At 54.4% G+C, this 26,071-nt stretch overlaps 2 protein-coding genes and 1 non-coding gene across 11 annotated transcripts in view; 2 read left to right on the forward strand and 1 right to left on the reverse strand.

Annotated features, from left to right (window-relative positions):
* Positions 1-10,186, reverse strand: part of CARS2 (cysteinyl-tRNA synthetase 2, mitochondrial) — a 36,687-nt gene extending 26,501 nt beyond the window's left edge. The window contains exons 1-6 of one of the 4 annotated variants that reach the window (XM_047720402.1): positions 9,949-10,186; positions 9,591-9,641; positions 6,313-6,430; positions 1,619-1,630; positions 1,421-1,492; positions 1,205-1,310 (exon numbers count right to left, since the gene is read on the reverse strand). In XM_047720402.1, coding sequence (XP_047576358.1) covers positions 1,205-1,310; positions 1,421-1,492; positions 1,619-1,630; positions 6,313-6,430; positions 9,591-9,641; positions 9,949-10,160 — 571 coding nt within the window. In that variant the 5' untranslated portion in view covers positions 10,161-10,186. Of the gene's footprint in view, positions 1-1,204; positions 1,311-1,420; positions 1,493-1,618; positions 1,631-2,824; positions 2,968-6,312; positions 6,431-9,590; positions 9,642-9,948 lie in introns of those variants that run through there. The other 3 variants (XM_047720403.1, XM_047720405.1, XM_047720404.1) reach the window with 3 other exon arrangements.
* Positions 10,187-12,949: 2,763 nt separating this feature from the next.
* LOC125096538 (U4 spliceosomal RNA) lies at positions 12,950-13,083 on the forward strand. The gene has a single exon (XR_007126222.1). It is a non-coding gene; the product is annotated as a U4 spliceosomal RNA (small nuclear RNA).
* Positions 13,084-15,549: 2,466 nt separating this feature from the next.
* On the forward strand, positions 15,550-22,287 carry ING1 (inhibitor of growth family member 1). 6 transcript variants are annotated; one of them, XM_047720415.1, is made up of 3 exons: positions 18,288-18,745; positions 19,225-19,373; positions 21,336-22,287. In XM_047720415.1, the coding sequence occupies exons 1-3, from the start codon at positions 18,483-18,485 to the stop codon at positions 22,037-22,039; spliced, it is 1,116 nt and encodes a 371-aa protein (XP_047576371.1). In that variant the 5' UTR covers positions 18,288-18,482; the 3' UTR covers positions 22,040-22,287. The 6 variants fall into 6 exon arrangements, with proteins under 6 accessions (XP_047576368.1, XP_047576369.1, XP_047576372.1 ...); XM_047720411.1 differs by having other exon boundaries at positions 18,458-18,729; positions 19,210-19,373; XM_047720412.1 differs by lacking the exons at positions 18,288-18,745; positions 19,225-19,373 and adding an exon at positions 15,550-15,847.
* Positions 22,288-26,071: the final 3,784 nt, after the last annotated feature.

Here is a 26,071-nt window from a genome sequence, read left to right on the forward strand (position 1 = left end):
AGGTCATGATCTCAGGGTCCTGGGATCGAGCCCCGCATCAGGCTCTCTGCTCAACGGGGGGCCTGCCTGCCCGTCTCTGCTGCCTCTCTGCCTACTTGTGATCTCTCTCTCTCTGTCTCTCTCTCAAATACATAAATAAAATCTTTAAAAAACAAACACAAAAAAACAAAGTCCAAATGAATGGCGTCTGCGTTACTGTCAGCTTACTGTGTCTTTACGTTATCGTGATTAGAAGCTCACGATAAAGCAGCGTCATAGAGCGACAAGACAGCCACGTCCCCGCTAGGGCGCGTTTGGTCCTCCGCCCCGTGACGACTGCTCTGGGCCGTGGGTCTCATTCTGCGTCCCTGCAGCGGGAAAACAGTGCCCGTGTCTCCGGGGAAGATCGCGGCGCAGTCACCCAGGCCCCTCACAAACAGATTTTTTTTTGGAGACGAAATCTAAACACAGCGAATAAGGTAAAGGAAGACGACAGCAAAGTCTAGTGCACGCGCCGGGGAACTGGGCCCCGCAGGGATGGAGGTGCGTGGGCAGGAGTCCCTGGAAGACAGGAGCTCACCGTCAGCACCCGCAAAACCGGTGTCTTCCTCTTCTTTATACTTTGTTCCTGCCGCACAAGCACCAGACGCACGTATCTCAGGTCTGGGCTGGGCATGCTAATGGGTCATTCGCTAAAAACCAGCGGCTTTTATGATCCCAGAAGGGACGGGATAGGGGACGTGAGCAGCAAGCTAGCGCAGCCCGTGCCCGGCGGCCAAGGGCGCAGCACGGCACCAGGGCCAGGCTGAGTGTCCGCTTTCAGCCCCGAGCGGAGCGGGAACGTCCTGGGAGGGGAAAGCTTGGTCAGGGGGTGAGGATGAGTGGGACTTGGGCAGAAAGGGCTAGAAAGGGGGAGGCCTGGCTGAGGGCCATCGGGACCCCAGCGGGAGCAAATGCCAAGCAAAAAGCAGCGGCTCCCACGCCAGTCGCCGTGAAGTGTGCCGGGAGGACGCTGTCCCGGTCAGCGGTGGGCGACGGCCCAACACCGGGAGCGGCCAGCGGGAGGACCGGTTGTGTTAGAGAACATTCCAGCACTCGGTCGGATACCACAGCAAGCCAGAAAAGACAGTGACGTGTTTGGCAGCTCCAACAACTTGCAAACACGAGTCCAGTCCAGAGCCCCCCGGTATCTACCCCACGCCCAGTTAAGTAACGGGACCCCTACCTTGTGCTGTGGGGTAAGCGTGCCCATTAGCAATGATTCCTTCGATGAAAGAAATGATCTGAGGAATATTTTCAGTCACCCTCAAGTACACCGTCGGCGGGAGGACCTGACGGAAAGCAAAGGCGAGATGACCTCCCACGGGAAAGGCATGGGTCAGCGACGCCGGCTTTCAGCGCTCACACCCCCTCGCGGCGGGCAGACTCCGACGCCCTTCACCTTCAAGGCTGCCATGTCTTGTTTAAAATCCTCTTCATACAGACTGGCGAGAGAAGTGGGCGACACGTTCATCTGCAGGAAGACGAGGTGAGCCGGTCAGCAGGTCGGGCCCCCCGTGGCCGGCCTCCCAAAGGGGGCCTCTCGTTTTAGCTCCCAAACCCATTCTAGTAACTCAGCTAGGAGCAGAGGCTGACCGACCCCGTTTTCTGGTTAGAGAGAAGAAAGAAATCAACAATGTCATGATTTCTGTTACATAATTCAAAACAACACCCCAAAACACATAAAAAAGCTTCCACTCTTCTAGGGCAAGGGCAAGCTCAACGTAGTCTATGTCATGACCAGAACCTTGGGTTCCTATCTTACCCCTTCCCCTCAGGCAGCAAGAAAACCCGTCAAGCGCAACAGCAGGAGCTGAGAAAGCAGCAGAGCAGGTGCACACGGTGGCCAGGCGGCTGGGGGTGCAGGTGGCCAGGCAGGGCGCAGGGGCACGGGTAGCCCCAGGACACAGATGTCACATTCTGAGCCCAGGGCATTTGGGGGCACACTCTGGCAGCCCCAGGGTTTCAGAGGGACTGGCCCAGAAAACCAGGCTCCCCAAAGTATTTTTCACTTTTCAGCAAAAAAAAAAAAAAAAAAAGAAAAAAGCTCCAAAACCAAAAGCACGACAGGTATGGGACCCCGTGGAGCCTGTGAAGGGACCTGGACCCAAGCTCCTGGCCCCCACCCCCGCCCCGGAACCAGGGCTCCGCCCCACAGCCAGCACACCTTCACAAGTAAGAGGCCACCTCCAGCCCCGTCACCCCACAGCTGTGTTCCTTCCCACCTGGGGCCCCCGAAGGGCAATCATCCTAGAAACCGTGACCACCAGACATTTACTGAATAAATCTGGTGAACAAAATGAGACTTTTCAGCCATGTGGCCGTTAGCAAGGCCATGAACCTCTGCGCCTTCGGCTTTCTTTGCAACACAGAGAGGACCCTACTTCCCGCCCCCAAGACTGCTACAAGGGTCATGTGCATCTGGGAAAGGACAGCCGTGTGCGCGGACGACGCTGGCTAGCGGCCAGTCACCCGGCTCCCAGACCCACGGATCTCACCCCCTCTGCACGCTGAGCCCCGCACACGCGGCCTGCACGCGGCTCCCTCCGAGTCCACCACCGTCCTGCTGGCCCGCCTGCCGGAGCTGCTCCCCGGACCCCTCCTCACGCCCTCTCCTTCTGCCGCGACACACGTGCAGGTCCCTCTCTGAGCTACGGATGCGGACGCCAGACGGCCGGTCGGAGCACAGGTGCACGCATCCTGGCTGGCGGCCTGCCCCCACGGAGGTCGCGCAGGTCTGACCCTGACTGAGCCCCTGACCGCACGGGGAGCCCCACTTCTGGACGTTGGCAACGGGACCACTAACACTTTCTCGCTGTAAGTTTAACGTGTGCTTCTCTCTTCTGAAGGAGCCTGAACATCTCACGTGTCGAGGAACCATTTCTGTGGAACAGTCCAGGATCACCACACCCGTTTCTCCAGACCTGTGGAGCTCTTCGTGTCAGTTTGGAGGACGTATTTTACATGAAAGAAATCAGCCTTTTCCCTCGCTGCGATCTACTGAAAGTCAGCCCTCGACACAAGGGTTTGTAAAAAAAAAAAAAAAAAAAAAAAAAAAGAAATCAGCCTTTTATCTCTGCTGTTACTTTCAGTTATGGTCCCAGTCTTCATGGTTATTTTCTGTCATGTAGAAAATGTCATTTCTACATTTTTTTTTTAAAGATTTTATTTATTTATTTGACAGAGATAACAAGTAGGGAGACAGGCAGAGAGAGAGAGAGGAGGAAGCAGGCTCCCTGCTGAGCAGAGAGCCCGATGCGGGGCTCGATCCCAGGACCCGGGATCACGACCCGAGCCGAAGGCAGAGGCTTTAACCCACTGAGCCACCCAGGCACCCCCATTTCTACTTTTTCTTAAAAGATTTTATTTATTGGGGCGCCTGGGTGGCTCAGTCAGTTGAGCGGCTGCCTTCAGCTCAGGTCGTGATCCCAGGGTCCTGGGATCGAGCTCCGCATTGGGCTCCCTGCTCGGTGGGAAGCCTGCTTCTCCCTCTCCCTCTGCCTGCCGCTCTGACTACTTATACTCTCTCTCTGTCAAATAATAAAATCTTTTTAAAAAATTTATCTATTTATTTGAAAGAGAGAGAGAACACAAGCTGGGGAGGAGCCAAGGGAGAAGCAGGCTCCTCCACGGGACTGCCTCCTCCAGACACCAGCTGCCACGGGGTCCTCTGGCCACTCAAACTCCTGCCATGGAGTCTAAGTTTGGGGGTCTGATCTGAGTCACAGAACTCAGGAAAGCAGTCCCCTTACACCCCAAGTTTATGATAAAAGACACGACTCAGGGGATGCACAGGGTGAGGGGTGGAGCTCCCAGGCTCCCAGATGCTCCCAGCACCCACCTGTGTTCACCATCCAGAAGAACTGAGCCCCCTCGTTTTGGGGGTGTTTATGGAGGCTTCATTACTTGGGACAGGAGATGAAAAATCCCTGGTCACCAGCAACTGGCTCAATGCCAGGGGTAGAAGGTGAAAGTTCCCAGCTCTCGCAGGGGCCAGGTCTCTGGGACCCCAGCCCCCATCCTGCAGCTCACCAGGGGCCCCGCCGTGATCTCATCAGCACGCAGAAGCCACCCTCTCCAGATTCCGAGGGCTTTAGGCGCTCTGTGCCAAGAACTGGGGCAAAGTCCAAACACAGCGCTATGATACCAGGTCCCTGAGCTGACCAAGCTCCAGATTTCTGTATCCAAGTCTGTGTTTCCTTATGTACCTCACACTAACTCTCTCTCCGGGGCAGAGCGCCCACCAACCCCAGCCCTGGGCCCCGTCTCCGGCTGTGTCCTCCCCAACCCGACTGGTCTCCACTGGACGGAGCTGAGCCTGGCTAGAGCGCCCCAAGAGTCTATAGGACAAAGTGCGAGTCCCCAGTAGGTCGTCCAGGCCCAGCCACCCCACCTCTGCAGCCTCACCTGCCAGGCCTCTACGGCCCAGGGAAGCAGGACGCAGGGTTTCCTCACAGGCCTTCACGTGGCCCCTCAGCCCAGATGGCCTTCCTGCCTTCCCTCCTCACCACTCAGCCTCTGCTCATGCTAATTCTGGGCCAACCTCCTCCAGGGGTCACTTCTGCATTCCATGGAGGTGTGACAGTCCACCTCGCACGGCCTTGCTGGGCTTATGAAATGAACTATGTCACACAGAGAGCATCTCTCTGTGGGCGCGTCTGCCTCCCTGGACACAAGGCCCGTGAGGCCAGGGCCGGTCTTCCTCTCCTTTCATGGCACGAAGCCAGGCACAGGCCTGACCCTGGACGGTTCCACGTGTGCTCAGGGACAGTACGGGGAATGGAAACTGAGTCTTCTGTAAGGGAGCAGACGCAGTGGCTCAGCTGTTTGCATAAGACAGACCCAGGAAACCCCACCAGGTCTACTGCTGCCAGCAAACGCTCTCTAAGAGAAACCACCTGACTCCAAGAAGAAAAACGTTATGAAATAAACCATTCCTCCTTGAACCAGTAACTCCACTTTAGGAAAAGTATTCATCGAAACAAGACAGAATGAAAAAAAAAAAAAAAAAGATCTTCACAGTAGCCCTATTTCTTTTTCTTTTTTTTTAAGATTTTATTTATTTATTTGAGAGAGAGACAGTGAGAGAGAGCGTGAGTGAGGAGAAGGTCAGAGGGAGAAGCAGACTCCCCATGGAGCTGAGAGCCTGATGTGGGACTCGATCTCGGGACTCCGGGATCATGACCTGAGCCGAAGGCAGTCGTCCAACCAACTGAGCCACCCAGGCATCCCATATTTCTAACAGCTATAAACAACACAGCCAACGATGGGGAACTGCTGAGCAGCCCCATGGCAAATGCGATCTGTTAAAAAGGCAAATTAAGGGGCGCCTGGCTGGCTCAGTCTGGGAGCGTGTGATGCTTGATCTCAGGGTCATGAGTTTGAGCCCCAGGTTGGATGCAGAGATTACTCAAACAAATAAAAATTAAAAAAAAAAAAAAAAAGGCAAATTGGTAGGAAACAGGCACACATGGATTCTAGAAGATAAATCTGAGAAAGCAGAATATGGAAGTAACTCAAGAGTCCAAAAATAAGAAGAGTAAATTAGGGCATCTCCGTGCGATGAAATGCTATATGGCTGTTTAAAAATGTTCAAGAATATTTAAGAACATGAAAAAAATACTCAAAATATACTAAGTGAAAAAAGCAAACTATAAAACATTATGAAGTATAGACTGGTTTCCTAAAAAAAAAAAAAAAAAAAGTACATGGAGTTTTTAGTACATACATCCTCTAAAGTAACAGGAACATAAAGCACTCGGTGTAGTTTTTTGCATAGATTGGATCATTTAACAATCATCTGCAGATCTTTGGAGACAATTGTTAAAATTGCTAATTATAAAAACCAGAAAGTGGACTTAAAAATTTATCTATATTAAAAAAAAATTATCTATATTTAACTTAACCCCTCAGTTCAAACTTTCCCCCCAAAGCTTCCCCTAAATGATGCACGAGTTACACGAGAGGGGCTCTGGGCACAAACAGAGGCGAAAGCGGAACCCCCCACGAGCTAAGTTTCCCCAGCCCGAAGCGGCCCGCCCCCTTCCCTGTGCGCAGGACGCCTGGAGCCGCCGGACTGGGGAAGGGATGAGGCTCAAGCAGGAGACGGGGCATCAGAGGTGCGGTGCCCTTCACCAGGGCAGAGAGGCGCCGACCGCCTGTGGGCGCGCCCTGGCCGAGCCCGTGCGGGCGGAGGGAAGCAGGACGCACTGGCGGAGCAGCTAGAGGGGCTGCCCCCGGGCGGTGGGCGCGCTCAGCACCCGGAGACGGGCCGGTCGCATGCTCCGCGCTTACCTCGGCGGCCCTGCGGATTATTTTATCGTCCACATCCGTGATTCCCATCACCATGACGATGTTGCAACCAAAAACCCTGCAGAGGATCCTTCGGAGGATATCAAACCTGACGTACGAGCTGCAAGAGAAGAAGCGTCAGCGCGCCTTCAGAGCACCAAGTCACCAGCGGGATCTCGGAAGAGGATGCCTCGCGTTGGAACAGGCCGCCCCAAACTTCAGGCGGGCGACGGAGCTCAGGGCCCCGCCGGCCACGCAGGGCCGCGAAATCGACAAAGGCAGGGTCTCGGCGCCACCCAGTGCGCATGCGTACCGCCGGGCTAAGCGCGTCTGCAGCATTTAACTGTCCAACCGTGCACCCGTAATACAGTGTCACCTGGGGCTGTGACCGTCCTCTGTTCTGATCACCGGAGTGCTTCACTATGGCAACACGGGAGGGGCAGCACCAGAGGACACGTTAAAGCTGTTCTCCCGAGAAACGTGCGCACTGTTGTGGATATTAGCTCACCAGCTCGGGGCACCCAGGGGTCTCAGTCAGCGCAGCGTCTGCCCTCAGGTCAGGTCTTGATCCTGGGGTCCCGGGATCGAGTCCGCATCAGGCTCCCTGCTCAGGGGAGAGTCTGCTTCTCCCTCTCTCTCTACCCCTCCCCCTACTTGTGCATGCTCTCTCTCAAATAAATAAAATCTTAAAACAAACAAAAAAACCCACCAGCTTATCAGCAGGCCACACTGAGGCAGCTCAGACGTGTAAAACCAGAAGGACTCAAGAGCCATTTAAAATGTCCAAAAAAACCCAAAAAATCAAATCAAAATAAAATAAAATGTCCAGAGTCTGGCTTCCCATAAAAGCAACCCTAAAACTCAGGGTCAGCGAATCTCGTGCTCATCTGTCACCCACACAGCCTCTGTAACTCAAACACAGGCCCTGTCATTGTACCCGGTCTGCAGCCCATACTGCCCCTCCCCAAACACAGCTCCAGTGACCAAGCAAGGCTGGAAGCTCCTTGCCACGCCACAATATTGGATCCTTTGAAGCCTCGACCTGCTTGTTTATAAATTGGGCAGAATCCCATGATGCCAAGGGGTTGCTGAACACGGCGCCTGTGCAGCACCAACTCGTACAGGCAGGAGCTGTGGTCACCACGGTCACCACCATGCCCTGCACTTGCCACCCACCCCCGACCCGTGCACTAGGTCAGCCCCTGGCCAGCAGGGGCCCCTGGGGGAGAACAGCACCACCACCTGGTGTCCTTAGGAGAACCACACTGGCTGGTGTTTGTAAAGCGTTTAGAACAGAGCAAGTACTGTGTCCATTAAGTATATGTCTTTTTTTTTTTTTCCGCCAAAGTAAGCTCTGGGCCCAGGGTGGGGCTTGAACTCATGACCCTCAGGTTGAACTGCGTGCTCTACCGAGCCAGCCGGGCGCCCCAACTACCTGTCTTTTTAAAATAGAGGCCCGTGTGGTAGCTGGGGAGGTGGGTGGGGAGACATGAACCTGGAGAGTACGTCAGGACAGATTTCCAGAACCGGAGAGATGTCCTGAGGATTTGGACTTTACCTGAGGAGCAGCGGAGCCGTGCGAAAGCTTCCCTGCCCCTACGAGCTCACGGCTTCTTCTAAATCTTGAGTTTCCCACCACGCAGGAGTGTCCTGAACGACTCCTGAGGAATGGGCTCTATCGTACAGTCCACCTTCCAGAGAGGATAACCAGTTACCCTTGAGGGGGCGGGGGGCAACAGTGAGGAAGGGGACACTCCGGCTAGTGGGGTGATGCCAAGGCGTCTCTGTCTACGACCCGGGTACATTCATTCAAAAGCAAGTTCCCGTAGTATCTGTACTCCTCTCCGCACTCGGGAGGGCAGATACCGACTAGAACCAGAGGCCGAAAAGGAGCTGAAAATAAGGAAGCAGACGTCCCCCAACTGCCCCTTCCTTCAGCAAATCCTCAGTCTTAAAATATATGTAAATGGTTTTAATGGCTAAGGAAGCCTCTCCTGAGTCCCACAACTCTGGAAAGTCTCAAGGACCTGAGAGCTGTCCCTTTGGAATGACGCCATTAAGGGAGGGACTGCTCCGTCTCCCGAAGGGGGACGGGCCTGACGGGCCACCTGACTGCTCTCAGCAAACCAACCTCACCTGCCCTCACAGACTGTACCCACTTGGCTCTATAAAAGACTGCGATTCCTTTCTGTCTTTGCAATCCTTCGCCAACATATTTTACACTTCAGTAAAGAAACGCTTCAGTAAAGAGGTCAAAATATCCTTTTTAAAGTTAGTGGTAAGTTGGCCACTGATTCTGTTTTAACAAAACACAAAGAACATGCCAGCCTTCATGGATGATGCAGGGTTGTAAGAAGTGTAAAGAGCTGGGGCGCCTGGGTGGCTCAGTGGGTTAAGCCGCTGCCTTCGGCTCAGGTCATGATCCCAGGTCCTGGGTTCGAGCCCCGCATCGGGCTTTCTGCTCAGCAGGGAGCCTGCTTCCTCCTCTCTCTCTGCCTGCCTCTCTGCTTACTTGTGATTTCTCTCTGTCAAATAAATAAATAAAATCTTTAAAAAAAAAAAAAGAAGTGTAAAGAGCTAAGGTAGCTTTTGACTTTTAGTCTAATCTGAAACATAACGAGTTTAAGAAACGAACAAGAGAACATACAAAATACTAGGAAAAGTGTCATTTTGACAAAGATGGGAGGCAGTGCAGCGGATCGTGACGCGGTTGAGAAAGCAAGCAGCGGGAGATGGGACACACCGGGCTCTGCTGGGCCCCGAACATGTGGCTTCAGGCGAGTTATTCATCCCCAGCAACCGCTCAGCCCCCACCACAGCGCGCCTCAGGGACTGTGTAATCGCACTTTACCGGCGTTTCTTCGTAAAATTGTGAGGATTCAAACAGATGGATACTATTATCAACCCGTCTCCGAGATGAAGAAACCAGGACTCAGAGGAATAAAAGGGCTTGTCTGAGGTTGGAAAGAAAACGCATAGCAGGCGCCAGAAAGACCTTCTCACCGACTCCTGACCTCATGCCACTAAGCCCACCAAGAAGCACGGAACTCCAGAACAGGCCATTTATCACCGCTTCTCACGGCCCCCCTGTGACACGGGTGGACGTGCTTCCAGTCGACAAGGAAAACCAAATGGGACAACAGGCCTCCCACAGCACCGGAAAGTGGTGAGTTATCCAGTATTCTTAAGTTGCCCCTTGAGAGATGGAAAAAACCTGCAGAGGCTCTTTCTTTCCAAAAACAGCGTCCCCTGAAGTGTGAAAAGTCAAATTCGGAACTCACCAAGCATGGCCCAGGTGTGCGTGATCGTAGACAGTCGGCCCACAGCTGTACCTAGGAACAAGGTTACAGTCCACCACGTGAACACATTTGCAAGAAGGGACAGCACATTCTCGGTTAGGGTGATCATATAACCATACCCTTAAAAAAATCGTCCAGCGGCCACTTTTTGGGGAGTCCGTAGCCAAAGCCTGCCCCGTACCCGGGGCAGCATCTCCGCCTGCGCGTCCGCGGGTTCTGTACTTACTAAGTGCCCCCCACCTGAGACCCTTTCAGCGCAGCGCTACCGCCCCCGGAAAGGCCGGGTGCACACCCTCCGCCCCACGTCCCGGCACCCGCTCCCCCAATCCCGGGCGGCTACCAGGAGGCGGCGTCCGCGCTGCTCACGATCAAGGGGTCTTTCCTCCGGGTGAGGCTGTTGTACACCTTGACGCCCGTGTCGTGGCCCGCCGGCTGCAGCCAACCCTGCCCGCGTGCCCCCGACGCCTCCCGCGCCAGCCCCTGCCCGGCACCCCGGCCCCAAGCGGCCCGCAGGAGCTGGGGGCCCACACCCGCCCAGCGCGTCCGCAGCATGGCCGGCCCGCGAGCAGCCGCGGAGGCTCGCCACGCCCACTCCGGGCGGGGCTCGCCCTGGACCTGCCCACCCGGAAGAGGGCGTCCAGATCCGCCCACTCCGGGCGAGTTCCAGACAACGCCCCGCCCAACCCGGAAAGGGCCTCCTAGGATCTGTCCATCCCAGAACGGCGGACGCCCAGGCCCCGCCCAACCCGGAAGAGGATCTGGTCACGTCACACCCATCCCGGAAGGGGATCCGATCGGGTCCCCCCATTCCGGAAGATGACGGCCCTGGTCCCTCCAACCTCGGAAGAGGCAGTCGGGAAGCGGCGGCTGTACCTCCTCCAGCCGGCCGGGGGCCCGCTCGGCTGCGGCCCTGGGGACCGGGGAGAGTTCTGCGCGGCCGGGGCGGGGCGCCCTAGGCGGTAGAGGGAGGTGCTGCTTCTCTCCGCGAGGACGGGGCCTTCTGGTCCTCCGACGTCGTGGGGGTGTGTGTGCTGACGCAGGCGAGTCCGGGCGGGTTCCCACCTCCGGCGGGGGAGCGGGAGGCCGCCGACCGCCGGCGCTCACCGTGCGGGCACCCCCACCGGTTCTTCGCCTGCTCGGGAAGCGTGTCTCACCCCCGCGCACCCACAGGGCACTTGTGCGCCCCAGCACAGCACCTAAGCTCCCCAGCGCGCACACGGCACGTCCGCACCCCAACACAGCACGTGCACCCCAGTACATACGTTCGCACCCCAACACAGCACAGTGCACCCCGGTACATACGTCCGCACCCCAACACAGCACGTGCACCCCAGTACACACGTCTGCGCCCCGACACAGAACACGTGCACCCCGGTACACACGTCTGCGCTCCAACACAGCACGTGCACCCCAGTACACACGTTTGCGCCCCGACATAGCACACGTGCACCCCGGTACACATGTCCGCGCCCCAACAGCACACGTGCACCCCGGTACACAGTCCGCACCCCAACACAGCGAGTCTGCACCCTAACGCAGCACATCTGTACCCCAGTCTACACACAGCACGTGTGCACCCTGACACAGCACGTTCGCTCTCCAGCACGAACCAGGAGCATCTGCCCTCCTAGGCGTTCACAGCACGTCTCCACTTAGCACAAGGCTCACTTGCACCCCAAGACAGCACATTCTCCGGATGCAAGACCAAAGCTAGGAAACCGCCCATTCATCAAGTAGGTGTAATAGAAGTGTCTACTTGGGATTTATTAAGGTTAAACCTTCTATATCATCTCCTCTCTTGAGAACGAAAACAATCCGAATTGCGGTTTCAGTAGAATTTTTATTTTTTAATTTTTTTTAAAGATTTTATTTATTTATTTGACAGAGAGAGATCACAAGTAGACGGAGAGGCAGGCAGAGAGAGAGAGAGAGAGGGAAGCAGGCTCCCCGCTGAGCAGAGAGCCCGATGCGGGACTCGATCCCAGGACCCTGAGATCATAACCTGAGCTGAAGGCAGCGGCTTAACCCACTGAGCCACCCAGGCGCCCCTCAGTGGGATTTTTAAAGGCGGATTCACTTGAAGTTTCTTTCAAATTATCTTGACAAAAGTGACCCTACTGATATTTTGCAAAACCGTGTTGAAGGAAGGAAAGAAGGAAGGAATGGAGGAAGCTACATAGGGAGGGTGGGAAGGAGGGAGGGAGGGAGGAAGGAAGGAAGGAAGGAAGGAGTCCCCTTTATTTTTGCATTCCTCAAAACCTCATGGAGGTTCCTCAGTTCTTTTTTTGTTTGTTTGTTTGTTTGTTTGTTTTGGTCACCTATTGAAAGGCAAGTGCTTAAGCAGAGACAAACCAGTATGTTCCTAGAACACTTAGTTTTTAATTTTTTTCTTTCAAAATCCCTGGAGTCCAATTCTGCAGTTCTGTTTCAAGCTAAATTGTAGTCTAATGTAAACTATGTTCTAATGCATAAAGCTAAAATGTCAGAACCTATTGTTCAGAAGTAGGAGAATTCTCCATCAGTGCTAAGCACAGGCTCCCTGACTACTCAAGTTCTACTGGAGTATTATCCCTCCTTCACCACCTGTCTGCATCCTGATCTTGGTTAGGTCGTAAGTATCTCCTGTGTCTAGTACAATGTATGTACTTCTCGCCCCAGTACTTTAGATTGTGAATTCTTTGGAACTCCCTCACTGTTCCAGCACTACATTCAGAAAAGAGCTGCAAGGGGCGCCTGGGGGGCTCAATGGGTTAAGCCGCTGCCTTCGGCTCAGGTCATGATCTTGGGGTCCTGGGATCGAGTCCCGCGTCGGGCTCTCTGCTCAGCGGGGAGCCTGCTTCCCTCTCTCTCTCTCTCTGCCTGCCTCTCTGTCTACTGTGATCTCTCTCTGTCAAATAAATTAAAAAAAATTTAAAGAAAAGAGCTGCTGAATTAATCTGTGATGAAATCCACCTGTTGTGCATGTGGAAGAAAATTTCCGCCGTGGAGAAAGTCTGGTCCAGATACTAGATGTACTAGTAAAATAAGCAAATGAACAAAAGGCAATCTGTGTCAACACACAGAATTCAAGGCAAGGGCTAGAAGTTTTGAAAACACATTTAGTAACAGGGAAGACCGAATCCTGCACAGGAATCTGGACAGCTGGCATGCTGGAATTGGCCCTAGAAAATTCACGACTTTTAAATTAACAATGGTATCTTCTGTTTTCAGAAAACCAGTTGTGTAAGGTGTTCAGCCGTCTTTGGCAGCCGTTCTACTTTACTCAATTAAGTCTTTCTGAAATCATTAGACCAATGACAAACATAACCCTCTACATAATGGTGATTAAAAATAGGATTCCTAGCTTTGCGCAGTGGCGGCATCGTAGCCAATGAGGTTTATCTGAGGAGCGGTATTGCTAATTGAAAAATATGATTCGTTTTGCAGGTTGAATATTAAGGTAAAGTAAAAATGACTGGGAACATTTATTAGCAAATATACTCCCCAAAAGAAAATCCTGTTTCTTTGAAGTGACTCCTCCCCGGTCCAGGCCAAAACAAAGAAGTGTATTAAAATTAATGATTCCAGGGGCGCCTGGGTGGCTCTGTCGCTAAGCGTCTGACTTCAGCTCAGGTCATGATCCCAGAGTCCTGGAATGGAGCCCTGCTCAGCGGGAAGCCTGCTTCTCCCTCTCCCACTACCCTTGCTTGTGTTCTCTCTCACTGTCTCTGTCAAATAAATAAATAAAATCTTTTAAAAAATTAAAAAAATAAAAAAATTAATAAAACTAATGATTCCAAAGTATCTAGAATGCCATTTCCTAGTCTTTAATGACAACAACCAAAAATGCAGTTCTCAGTAATACGTTTTCTTTCAAGGCCAAATCTTGCAAATTCAAAGTAGAGTAGATAAGGTAGCCTACTGTTTAAGGTATTTCAAGTTTGAGGGGCGCCTGGGTGGCTCAGTGGGTTAAACCTCTGCCTTCAGCTCAGGTCGTGATCTCACGGTCATGGGATGGAGCCCCACATCGGGCTCTCTGCTTGGCAGGGAGCCTGCTTCCCTCTCTCTCTCTCTCTGCCTGCCTCTCTGCCTACTTGTGATTTCTGTCTGTCAAATAAATAAATAAAATAAAAAGCTATTTCAAGTTTGAGGGAAATATGTTAGCATTTATTTTTATTTTTTAAGTACCGGAAAACATAAAATATTTTGTTCACCTCTTATGTTTTACTCCCATGGCTTTGAGTATCACCTGTTAAACCAGAAATATAACTCAGAAAAAAAAAAAAATTAGTATCCTTTTTGCAACACGCTCCAAAGAGCAGAACTGAAACAACCAAGGTAATTCAATGTATCTTCAAAATTAAACACTTTTCCTTAGTAATATATTTAAATCGCATGGTCAGAGTTACGTTTTAGCTCTTGGTGTTCTGATCTTGTTCAGAAAACTGTGAAGTCATCGATATGTATTTTAATAACTTTGTAAAGCTAATACATAAAATATCTTCTGACCTCTTAGCCCACAAGGTGAACTGTTTATACAACGTAAGCGCCTCAGGCACTGCGGCATCCCCAGTCGGTGAGCGGTAGCCAGCACCAGGTAGGCGCTCCTGAACTACTTCCTGTGGAATTAAGACAACCTTTTGTTTCCGTGTCTGTAGAGTCCATGAAAACATGAATCATTATTCAGACAGCATCATGATTTTTTTAAAAAAGATTTTATTTATTTTTTTGAGAGAGAGACAGTGAGAGAGAACACGAGCGAGGAGAAGGTCAGAGGGAGGCGCAGACTCCCCATGGAGCTGGGAGCCCGATGCGGGACTCGATCCCCGGACTCCAGGATCGTGACCTGAGCTGAAGGCAGTCGCTTATCCAACTGAGCCACCCAGGCGCCCTGGCATCACGATTTTTAAAGAAGATAACCTAGTTCAAACCGGCTTGATTATGGTTGGAAGGGCTAAGATCCTAACCTGTATCCCGAAATGCAAACACTACTCCTTCTACAGTCGGTACATGCAAGGGCCCAACGGACCTGTGGTCTCGTTGCCACAGGCGCAGGGCGCAAGCCTCTCCCGCAGACTCGCGGCCAGTAAGCTGCGGCATCAAATGAAACCAACTCCACTCAGCCGGGCGCCGACTGCGAGAAGCGCGAGTCGCCAAGCACAGCGACCGTCCTGCCGCGGGAAGGGCGCAGGGGTCTCACGGTGAAGGCCGGACCGAGCCGCAGGGCTACCGCCGGTCCAACCACCGGTCGCCCTTCGCGTCCGCCGGGCCGGGAAACCGCCCCCCGGAAGACAGACAGCTCAGCGCCGGGGCCGCCGCCCTCTGGCGTCCGGCCGGCCCGCGCGCCCCCGAGCACCGCCCCCCCCGCGGCCGTCGGGTCGGTGGGAGCGCTACCGGCTCACTCGCAGCCCCTTTACTTCTCTTTAGGGACTGACCTTTTGTTTAGAGACTGTACGTAAACTCTGCACTCACGGTGGGGCGGGGCCTCACAACCCCCACTCCAGCGGGGGCTCCGCCGGGCCAGCCAGCCAGGGAGCCCCGAACGGACAACTGTAAACACCGGCCACGGCCTGGGGCTCGCAGTCCGCGGACCCGCACCCCGCACGCCCCGGGCACCCGCTCCGCCAGGGCGAAGCAGGCAGGCGCCGCGGAGCCGGCTCCCCGGCAGAGGCCGCGACAGGACACCCCGACCGACACCCGGGCAAGGGCCGGCGCGAGCAGGACCTCACAGCCGCGCGCCCCGGCCGGCCCGGAGCAGCCCGGGGCGCGCCGGTCCGAGCCGAGCAGGCCCGAGCCCGCCGGACAAAGGCGGAGCGGGCCACGCCCACGGGGCGGGGCCTCTGCCGGAAGCGGCGGGCCGGTGCGCGGGCCCGTCGCCTAGGCAACGGGGAGGTCCGCGCCGGGCTTTTCAGAAAGCCCGAATACAGGAGCTTAGCGCGGGGAGAAAGGCCGTGGGGGAGGGGAAGGGCCGAGACGGTATGGGGAGGGGGTCCCGGACCCCCGGGACCGGATGTCTGCCCCACCCTGCTTTGGGGGGGTCTTTCGAATGAGAGTGGAACCTAGGGCAGAGTCGGGAGGGGGTCGGGATGCCCCGCCCTCTGCGGGAGCCCAGTCCGGAAAGCAGCTCCACTCTCGGGCCCCTTTGTCTGCGAGCCGCTCTGAACCGGGCTCCGGCCGGCGACACAAAGGGAAGGCGGTGAGGACCGCGCAGGCGCGCGAGCCGCTGAGGTTGCTGGGAGCGGTGGTCCGGCCGCCTAATGGTAGGTCTCCTCCCTCCCGGGCCGGTGGCCGCCCTGGCCTTGCAAGCGCGCATGCGCCACCACTTCCGCGCTGCACCGCCCGCCCTTTCCCCCGCCCCCCTTAGGACGCGGGTTTCTGGTAGTCGGAGCCTGGGAGGAGTTATCCGTACTCGCCCCGCCTCCTCTTCATCTTGATTGGCCGACTGAGGTGAGGGCGGCAAGCGGATTGGGTCTCGGTGTTGCCAGTCTCTTTCGGGCCTTACTTATGCCCGGCTCTGCGGCGGGGCTCTGGAGAGTGAGGGACTGGGAGTTGTTAGGGAGGTAGCGCCTCGGGAGAGCGATGGCCTCGGCGGCGGCCGTCCCATGCCTGAGTCGGTTCCGACCGGGTCTTCGGCAGGGTCGGCTGCTCCCCACGTTCCCGGATGGTTCTGCATTCCCGCCCGACAGGCTCTGCTTCCTAGTGCGAAACTCTTAGTAAAGTTCGCGCTTCGCCTGCCGCCCCTGTCCCCGCGACCCCTCCCCAGCCAAAGTGACAGACAAAGCCACACCCCCGCGCTGCCGGGCCGGTGAGGGGCGTGATGCGGCGGGGGCGGGGCCCGCGGGGAGGGGGCGGTGGGGGGGGCGGGGCGCATGCGCGGTGCGGGGGGCCGAATGTTTCCCAAGTGTTTGAAACTGGTATTTGGGTTCTCCACGTTGGACAAGTGCGGCGCGGCGGGCGGCGCGCGCCCCTTCCCGCGCTCGCTCGGCCCCGGCCCCGGCCCTTGCGCCGGGGTGCGCGCCCGCACGCGCCGCCCGCGCCCGCCCCGCGCCCGAGGCCGCCGAGCGCCGGCCGGGCCCGCCAGGCGCCGGGTCCCCGGGCCCAGGCGGCGCGGCTCGCAGATGTAGCGGCGCGGGGCCGGCCGGAGGGGGGGCGCCGGCGGGCGGGAGCTTTGCATTTTGCAGCGCTGGGCTCCGAGGGGGCGGGGGCTGGAGGAAGCGGAAAGCCGCGCCGAGTCGCCGGGGACCTCGGTGAACCATGTTGAGCCCTGCCAACGGGGAGCAGGTCCACCTGGTGAACTACGTGGAGGACTACCTGGACTCCATCGAGTCTCTTCCTTTCGACCTGCAGAGAAGCGTCTCGCTGATGCGGGAGATCGACGCGAAATACCAAGGTACGGCGGGAGGGATGGGCGGGGGCGGTCGCTCCATCCCCGCCGGTCGCGGCGCGCCGCCGGGCCGCGGGGCCGTCCTGTTCCCCGCCCGGAGGAGCCGCGGGCCCGCGGCGGCGGCCCTGGCCGGGCAGGAACAAAAGGTCTGGAGCGTCTTTGATTAGCCAAGGTCCTTGTGCACGAAGCCCGGACACGGAGGAGGAAGGAGGAACGGGAGGTCTCCATGCCAGGCTGCGCGAGCAAAGCGCTCTTTGTAGTGAAGTGACGAGGCGGGGTGCTGCGGGGGAGGGGGCTCAGGGGGCGCAGGCTAGGGCGCCGAGGGAGGGATGTGCCGCGGTCGCTGGGGCTGAGGGGCGCAGCGACGGGGCTGCGCGCAGGGCTGCTGGGAGGGCGCTGCGGGCGGCGGGTCCCCGGCTCTGCTCGCCATCCCCGGAGCCACCCCCACCCAGTCCCGAATCTGAGTGTTATATAAAGTCCGGGGTCGACACTCCGCGCCGTGCGGCCCGGGTCGCCGCCGCCCCCGCCCGGCCCCCCGGGCCTCCCGTGGAGCTGTACAGCGAGTGAGGGGCGGCGCGGCCGGGTGTAGTTCGCCGAGGGCGAGGGCTTTATTCCGTGCGTGCGGCGGGGAAGGGGAGGGCAGGGAAGGGGAAGGAGAACGGGTCGGGGAGTCGCCCATCTGCTGTGCTCGGGGACGCGGGCAAAGCTTGTCGGCTCGCAGAGGAACATGGCAGGGAAGAGGACCTGTGGGTCGTTCTCTGCAGCCCCGGCTGCCCAGAGTTCCGGAGAGAGGCGGAGGGTTCGTATCCGCTGGGAATTGTTGGCTGTTGGGGAAACTTTCCTGCCAGGCCAGGCGCGGCGCGGGGGGCTGTGTACGGGACGCGGATCGTCGCTCGGAGTTTACTAATGTTTACAGGGCTGCGCAGCAGGGAAACGGAAGCGGGGGGAGGTAGGAAGCGGCCGCACGCCCCGAGCGCACGGAGAGACCCCGCGGCATGGCGCCCCTGCGCGATCTAGCGGAGCCGGGGCTTCGCAGCGACTTTTATAGGGGTCTTATTAGCATATTGCGAACGTCCCGCTGTGGCCTCCTTGTGATTGGTCTCGGCGTCCCCCATGGAATGTCCTTATCTTTCCGCTGCTGAGCTATTGGCTGCTGAGCCGGATGAGGGTGGGCTTTGCGCAGTGACTGGCACGGGTCTCGTTTCCACTGCCTCCTTGTTTCTCTGGAGGGGCGGGGAGGAGGAGGAGGTCGAGTTGATTTGAATGTCTTTGGGTCGCCCGGCCTCCGGCCTCGGATTGGCCGTTGGCGCTGCAGGGGCGGGACGTGGTCGGTGATCCTGGGCTGTGATTGGCGTCCCGCTTGGCCTCCGCCCTACGGCCCGGCGAGCCCCAGAGGCGGTGGCTCTCGGGGCGTGGCGCGACGCCCGCTGGCCGCCTCCCCATTGGCTGAGGGCCGGGCCCCGCCCCTGCCCCTCAGGGGCCCGAGCCCGGTCACTTCCTGCCGCGGAGCCATGGCGGCACCGGCGGCCGGAGCGAGCGCGGCGAGCGCTGGTGCCGGAGCTGCAGAGGACGCGGCTCAAGCCGCACGGACCCGCAGGCGGTCCGGCCGATGGCCCGTGGGTGCGGCCGCGCGGAGCGGGGCAAGCTTGAGTGGCCCCGGGCGGGTGCCTGGCGGGGACGAGCGGGCCCCGAGGGCGCCGAGCCGGGCGGCGACTCCGCGGAGCGAAGATGGGAGGACTCGTGTCGCCGGCGCCGCTGGTGAGCGCCCTGGGGAGTGTGTCGGCACCGGCAGCGCCCCGCGCGGTGACTGTGTTGCTGCTTCGGGGCCGGCGTCCCGCAGAGCGGCCCCCGCTGCGGAGCTCCCGCTGCGGCGCCGACGGCGGGCCGGGGAGCTGCGGGGACACTCGCGGGCAGGTGCCGCACCCGCCGCTTCGGCGCCCGCGACCTGTGCTGGAGCCGGACGTGGCCAGCGGCCTTTGCTCGGTCTGCGCCGGTGGGAGATGGCTCGGAACGACGAGTGGTCAGTGCACCGCGTTAGATGGCGCTCGAGGTAGCGGCCGCGTTGAGTCACGTCTGCGGTGTTTCGGGTGTTGCTAGGGTCTACCCGCCGCGCCTCGACTTCCGCGTCTTAGCCGCGTCCGGGCAGCATCGTGGACGGCCAAGTACGTGTGTAGCAGGTGGACGGGTCAGATGAGTTTTGCTGGAGGCTCATTTCGTGGCGGCCGTGGCTTCCCTGAGGGACAGTGCGTGCAGCATTTTCAGAAGGTCAGCGGCGGGAGCTGAGGGGGCCGGAGAAGTTCCTGGTGCGCCGGCGGGACACCCGCCTGTTAGTACCGCGCGCGGCGGCGGCTCTGTTGGCACCGGACTTCGCGGGGGGTCTAAGAGACACGTGCGCTGCGCAGGTGACAGAATTCGCTCTGGTAATTTCGTGCTGCGATTTTCGTTTCTTTTCCACATGCGAGGCTTCACGTGGATGTAAGCTTGCTTGTGCTGTAAAAACCGGTTACTGAACTTTTTTCTGTGAAAGGCTAGCATTGGCTTTACAGATTTGGTTACCAGTTAAACCAAATAATAGCTTTGTAATATGCAATTAACTTAGAAATAAGTTGCAGAAACTCATATTTTAACATCTATGAAAAACAGAACTTAGATAAGTTGAGCCTATTTATTTTCAGAATTAATTACTCCCAGACACTGGGACTGTGGCATTCCTCCTTTCTGGGGGTGGTAAATGGTCTACATTGTTCTTCTAGGAAGTGTCTTCAGAGCCGTCTTCAGTTTAAGAATATAGCCTGGAAAATAACACATACATTTAGGTAACCTTCAGTGCTGGTCTGTGTTCATGTGTTTATTCCAGTGTTAGGTTTATGCCTTGTAACTATCTAGAGATAAGATCTGGAAGGGATGAGGGTTACATTTTATACATCCTGCCTCCCACACTTCCTCGCTGGAGAATAGAATTGCCTAATGTTAAAAGACTGCAAATGGTTTCAGGAGAAAAATCTGATACTATTTATTCATTTCTTTTTTTTTTTTTTAGTAATCTCTACACCAAACTCTTGGCACTCAAACTCAGAACCCCAAGGACAAGAGGTGCATGATTTTCTGTCTGAGGCCGGCAGGCGCCCTGATACTGTTTAGATTTGTTACTCTTTGGGGAAAATAACTCTGGAAATTTCTGTTTATATTTAAGTAGTTTTTTGGCAAGAATGTTTATTTTCCTTGTTTCAATCAAGATTATTTAACAACTTTTATATCTTTAGAAATTGCCCAATTATATTGTTTTAAAGATTTTATTTATTTATTTGATAGAGATCACAAGTAGGCAGAGAGACAGAGGTGGGGGAAGCAGGCTCCCCACCAAGCAGAGAGCCCTATCCGGGGCTTGATCCCAGGACCCCGAGATCACCACCTGAGCTGAAGGCAGAGGCCCAACCCACTGAACCACCCACACGCCCCCTAATTACACTTTCCAAATTACATTTTTAAATCATACACACTTTTTCGTTTTAAGATTTTATTTTTAAGTAATCTCTACACTCAGTGTGGGGCTTGAACTCAAAACCCAAGATCAGGAGTCACGTGTTCTACCGACTGAGCCAGTCAGGTGCCCCCTTGTACAAAGTTTAAATTTAGTACTGAGGGTTTTTTAGTTTTGGTTATGTCTTAAAATCTGTTGATTTTTACAGATGTGAATATGTATTGTCCTAACCAGTAAATGCAAGAGCAAAATCTGACCCCTTTGTTTTAAGGCAAAGCTAGCTTGTCTGACTTAAGTTGTGACAAACCAGTTTTGTTTTTAGTAATATAGAGGAGCAAGGTGAGACGACACTGATGTGACTGACAGACGGAGGCCCTGGGTCACTAGGTACTATTTACACACATTCTCTGATTTCATGCAGTATTCTAGACATTGGTGCACTAAAATAAAGGGAATAAAGGTCTTTAAAAGTTAGAAGAATATTTGAGTAAAAACTGGAAATATAGGACATAAACCACTTAGTTTTATAGAAAGGAAAAGTTTGGGTAGCAGCACTCCACCTAATTTAAACTTCTCCCCTCAGTTGCTGACCCTGACAGTAATGTTACCCATGCTTTTGAGTGCACGGAGTCCCTTGGGGGCTCTGAGGGGCACTTTGCCAAATGGGAACTGTGTTGGTATTTGTGTTTAGTTCCAGGAATTTTTTTCCAGTGGGGGCAAAAAAGTCGCTTGAAAGGCCCGTACGTTAAAGGATCTTCATACTAGGAAATCTTGCATTGATGATTTCTGTCCTTCGCAATTACTTTTTTATAGACTAGAGAATTTAAATAAAAAGCTCTGTAGTGTTTATAGATTGGACGTAATGCTTATTTTTCCTTTGCAGAAATCCTGAAGGAACTGGATGAGTATTATGAGAAATTCAAACGCGAGACAGACGGCGTCCAGAAAAGGAGAGTGCTGCATTGCATTCAGAGAGCCCTGATTCGGAGCCAGGAGCTGGGCGACGAGAAGATCCAGATCGTGAGTCAGATGGTGGAGCTGGTGGAGAACCGGACCAGGCAGGTGGACAGTCATGTGGAGCTCTTTGAGGCTCATCAGGAGGTCAATGACACCACCGGCCACGGCGGCAAAGCCGGCCAGGATAAGTCCAAGAGTGAGACAATCACGCAGGCGGAGAAGACCAATAATAAGCGGTCTCGGCGACAGCGCAACAACGAGAACCGAGAGAATGCGGCCAATAATCACGACCACGATGACATCACCTCCGGGACACCTAAGGAGAAGAAAGCAAAAGCCTCCAAGAAGAAGAAACGCTCCAAGGCCAAAGCCGAGCGGGAAGCGTCCCCTGCGGACCTTCCCATTGACCCGAACGAGCCGACGTACTGTCTGTGCAATCAGGTCTCCTATGGAGAAATGATCGGCTGTGACAATGACGAGTGCCCCATCGAATGGTTCCATTTCTCCTGCGTGGGGCTGAATCACAAACCCAAGGGCAAGTGGTACTGTCCCAAGTGTCGAGGAGAGAACGAGAAGACCATGGACAAGGCCCTGGAGAAATCCAAAAAGGAGCGGGCGCACAGCAGGTAGTAGGTGGAGCCCGCGCAGCGGCGAGGACAGCGGCCGGCCGGTGTATTTACTATGTCGCCACCTGTGCTGAGGCGCAAGGACTGTACATTGTATATTTTTCAAGAATGTTAGAAAAGGAGCCATTCCTTTTGCAGGGATGGCGGTGATTCTCTGCCTTTTGTTTTCATTGGTACACACGTGTAACAAGAAAGTGGTCTGTGGATCAACATTTTAGAAACTACAAATATAGGTTTGAATTAAACACTCAAGTGAGTCTCAGACTGATTTGTTTTGCTTTTGTTTTTGTTCTGCTGGGGCAGGGGTGACTTGGAAGCTACGTGACTTGTTTCCTGCAGAAAGAGTTTCATTTAGCATCATTAGCATTATTTTAATAAAAATAATGGTATTGCTTCATGAGCACGTCTTTAAATATTAGCCAGATTGCCAGAGTCATAGCCCATAGCACATGTGTTTCTTGCCACGATCACGTATAGCCATATAACAATCCCACATAAAGGTTTAAAGTTTGCAGGTTATCTTTTTAGACAGGTGAATGCTAAAGTTTTACGTGACAAACATTTTCTGTTACTGGCCTGTTCCACAAATGGCCTTTTTTAAATGACTGGGGACAGTTTTAATTAAACCGCATGGAGGTGGTTTAGTCGTGGAACTTCAGAGCACGCCTGTTTGCTGTCACACATCTCCATGTGGCTCCATGTTTCATTCACTGGAGGCGTGTAAATGTACTTTCCAAGTGAACTTACACTTGCTGCTTTGTACCCAGAAACCTCTGTAGAACCCAGGTGTGCTTTTTACTGTGCAGGTGTGAGGTCCAGAAAGGAAGTGAGGTTTGACCTCTTTGCTCCTCTTGCAGTAGATTTAATTGGGGTGCAAGTAATTTTTAAAAATTTTCTTTTAAAAACCTGTATACCAGCAGTTTAGACAAAGCCTTAAAGCACATTTCTTTTTATTGTTCTTAATAATGAAATAGAAGTACCTAATTGCCAGCAAATAGATGTCAGAGTATATATTTAGAACAGGGGTTAGGGAATTACTGATCACAAGCTGCATCAGCCTACCACCTGTTCTCCCAAGGCCTGTGAGCCAAGAATGTGCTTTACATTGTTAAGTCTTTATTTTATTTTTCTTTCTTTCTTTCGTTGAGAGTGAGTGTGAGCAGGGGAGGGGCAGAGGGAGAGGGGGAGAGAGAATCTTTTTTTTTTTTTTTTAATTTATTTGTCAGAGAGACAGAGCGCACGCACATGCCAGCGCACGAGCAGGCAGAGGCAGAGAGAGAAGCAGCCCCCTGCCGAGCAAGGAGCTGGACATAGGACTCGATCCCAGGACCCTGGAATCAGGACCTGAGCCAAAGGCTGTGGCTTAACCGACTGAGCCACCCAGGCGTCTCTGGGAAGAGAGAATCTTTTTTTTTTTTTGAAGATTTTATTTATTTATTTGACAGACAGAGATCATAAGTAGGCCGAGAGGCAGGCAGAGAGAGAGGAAGGGAAGCAGGCTCCCCGCCAAGCAGAGAGCCCGATGTGGGGCTCGATCCCAGGACCCTGGGATCACGACCTGAGCCGAAGGCAGAGGCTTTACCCACTGAGCCACCCAGGCGCCCCGGGAAGAGAGAATCTTAAGCAGACTTCACATCCAGCCTGGAGCCCCACACAGGGCTGGATCCCACGACCAGAGGTCATGACTTGAGCCGAAATCCAGAATTGGGTGCTGAACCAACTGAGCCACCCAGGTGACCCTGTTAAATGCTTTAAAAAAAAAGAAAGAACCCTGCGAAATAACACGCGAACGTTGTAATAAAATGCAGATTTTAGTGTCCGTCATCAGGTGTCACTGGCCCGCAGTCCCCCGTGTTCATTCGCTCAAGCGTTAAGGCTGCTTTTACGATGGCTCAGTCATTCGCATCGGAGCTCAAACCCCCCCAGAGCTGGAATCCCTCACTTTCCGGCCCCGCACACAGAGGCTTGCCGACCTCTGGTGTAGACTAACTTCCTTTCTAAGCAATTGTCTGGTTCCCATTTCGAAGTGGTACGCGGTGGAGAGAATTTGTTTCCTCCCAGTCTGTTGTGTCGGTTCCGTGAGGCCGCCGCGAGGAAGCGCTGGGGTCACTGGCATCTGAAGTCCCATGTGGCCCGATTTACCATGAGACACTGTGTTGTTTTCGGATTGTTTACTTTATTTGACAAACATTGAGAACTTCATTTGTGCTCGACAGAAATCCCTCAGTGTTTTACAGTGAATTTCCATTCTAGAGAACTCCCTGGTAGAGAAATGCAAATTGTAGTTGTGTATGCATTAAAATGTGAACTTTCTGCATATCAGGACCTATGAACAGGCATTTACTTTCCAGCAAAACTTCAAAAACATTTAAGAATCTTTTTGGCCTCTGCCTTGGTCTCAGGTCATGATCCCAGGGTCCTGGGATCGAGCCCCACCTCAGGCTCTCTGCTCAGCGGGGAGCCTGCTTCTCCCTCTCCCACTCCCTCCGTTGTGTTCCCTCTCTCACTGTGTTTCTCTCTGTCAAATAAATAAATAAAATCTTAAAAAAGAATCTTCTTGAAGGTTAAAATTTAAGATTTACCTAGACAAATAATAAAAGTTTTTCTCAATGATAATAGGTACTAGAATACTTGATGACAATCCAAAGCAATAAAAGTGACTTAAGAGAATCTTTGCTTATATAAAATTCCATATGCTAGTTTCTACTCCTGTTTTAAGTAGAGCTAATAATGAGAATTAAGTTACAGGAGTGAAGATTGACTAGCTAACATGGATTTCATATTTAACAGTTCTGGTGTCTGTAAGGGTAGAGAGACAGGCATGGAGGCTCATCTTGGCTGGGTTTGAACCCATCTTTGTCCCTTAGGGGCTTGCGCTTGAAGAAATAGCTTAACTCATGGGGCGCCTGGGTGGCTCAGTGGGTTAAGCCTCTGTCTTCGGTTCAGGTCATGATCCCAGGGTCCTAGGATCGAGCCCCAAATCGGGCTCCCTGCTCAGCGGGGGGCCTGCTTCCCCGCCCCCACCACCCGCCTCTCTGTCTACTTGTGATCTCTCTCTCTGTGTCAAATAAATAAATAAATAATCTTAAAAAAAAATAGCTTAACTCTTGATCTGTGGTTCACTTTTAAAATAATCGGTTTTATAAGCGGTGCTTCCGAGAGAGAAATCAGGGTAAGTGAAGAGCAGCCTAGCACGCAGTCACTCAGATGCTGGACACTTGCTCCCACCGTTGAGGAAGTTTCCAATAAGGGCAAATGGCGAAGCGTTCTTTGTTCTAAACACGTGAAACATCATAGAGGCAGATTTTGTTGGATTTGGCGGTCTTTAAGTCACTTTCAGTATTTCCAGTGAAGAGTAAAATCACACGTGAGTACTCCCAACGTCAAGATTTAGGCTCGAGATCGTGATTGGCTGAGGAGCCGGAGGAGGCAGGTGGCCCTGGGGAGCCGCGCCACAGACTTGGAGTGTGGGCGTAGCCGGCGCCAGGCCTGCTCTTGTGGAACCGCTGCTTCTCCGCATTTGTTTATGAAAGAGTTTTTAATTGAGGTACGACGGACATGGAACGTTTTGGTTTCAGATGTACAGCATAATGCCTGGATGTCTGTGTGTACTGTGAGATGCTCGCGGGAGTCTAGTTAACATCTGTCACCATGGTTACAGGAACCGTCTGCTGTGGTCCGGACTTGGAAGATTGACTCTCCCAGCAGCTGTCAGATCTGCCGCGCAGCGCCACCTGCCGCAGGTCACCTCCCCACGCTGACTTTCCAGCGGGAGGTCCGTAGCCTTCCACCCCGTCACGCGGTCCCAATCCTGCTCTGGCAACCGCTGGATCTTTGTACCGAATCCCCGAGTTATGACAGTTCAGAGAAAGTCTGAAATGTCTCCATGAGAATGAATTTTAACCTGGACCTGGAAATGTGGCTCCTTCGGGAAACCAGTGCACGGCCCTGGCATGGCGTTCCCGGGGCAGACGGTGCTGTCCTCCCGTCCCCAGCAGGACACTGCGGCCACCCCCGCAGACGTGCCTTCCAGTGA

This window comes from Lutra lutra, chromosome 3 (assembly GCF_902655055.1).
Source record: "Lutra lutra chromosome 3, mLutLut1.2, whole genome shotgun sequence".
In the NCBI taxonomy this organism is placed as follows: domain Eukaryota; kingdom Metazoa; phylum Chordata; class Mammalia; order Carnivora; family Mustelidae; genus Lutra; species Lutra lutra.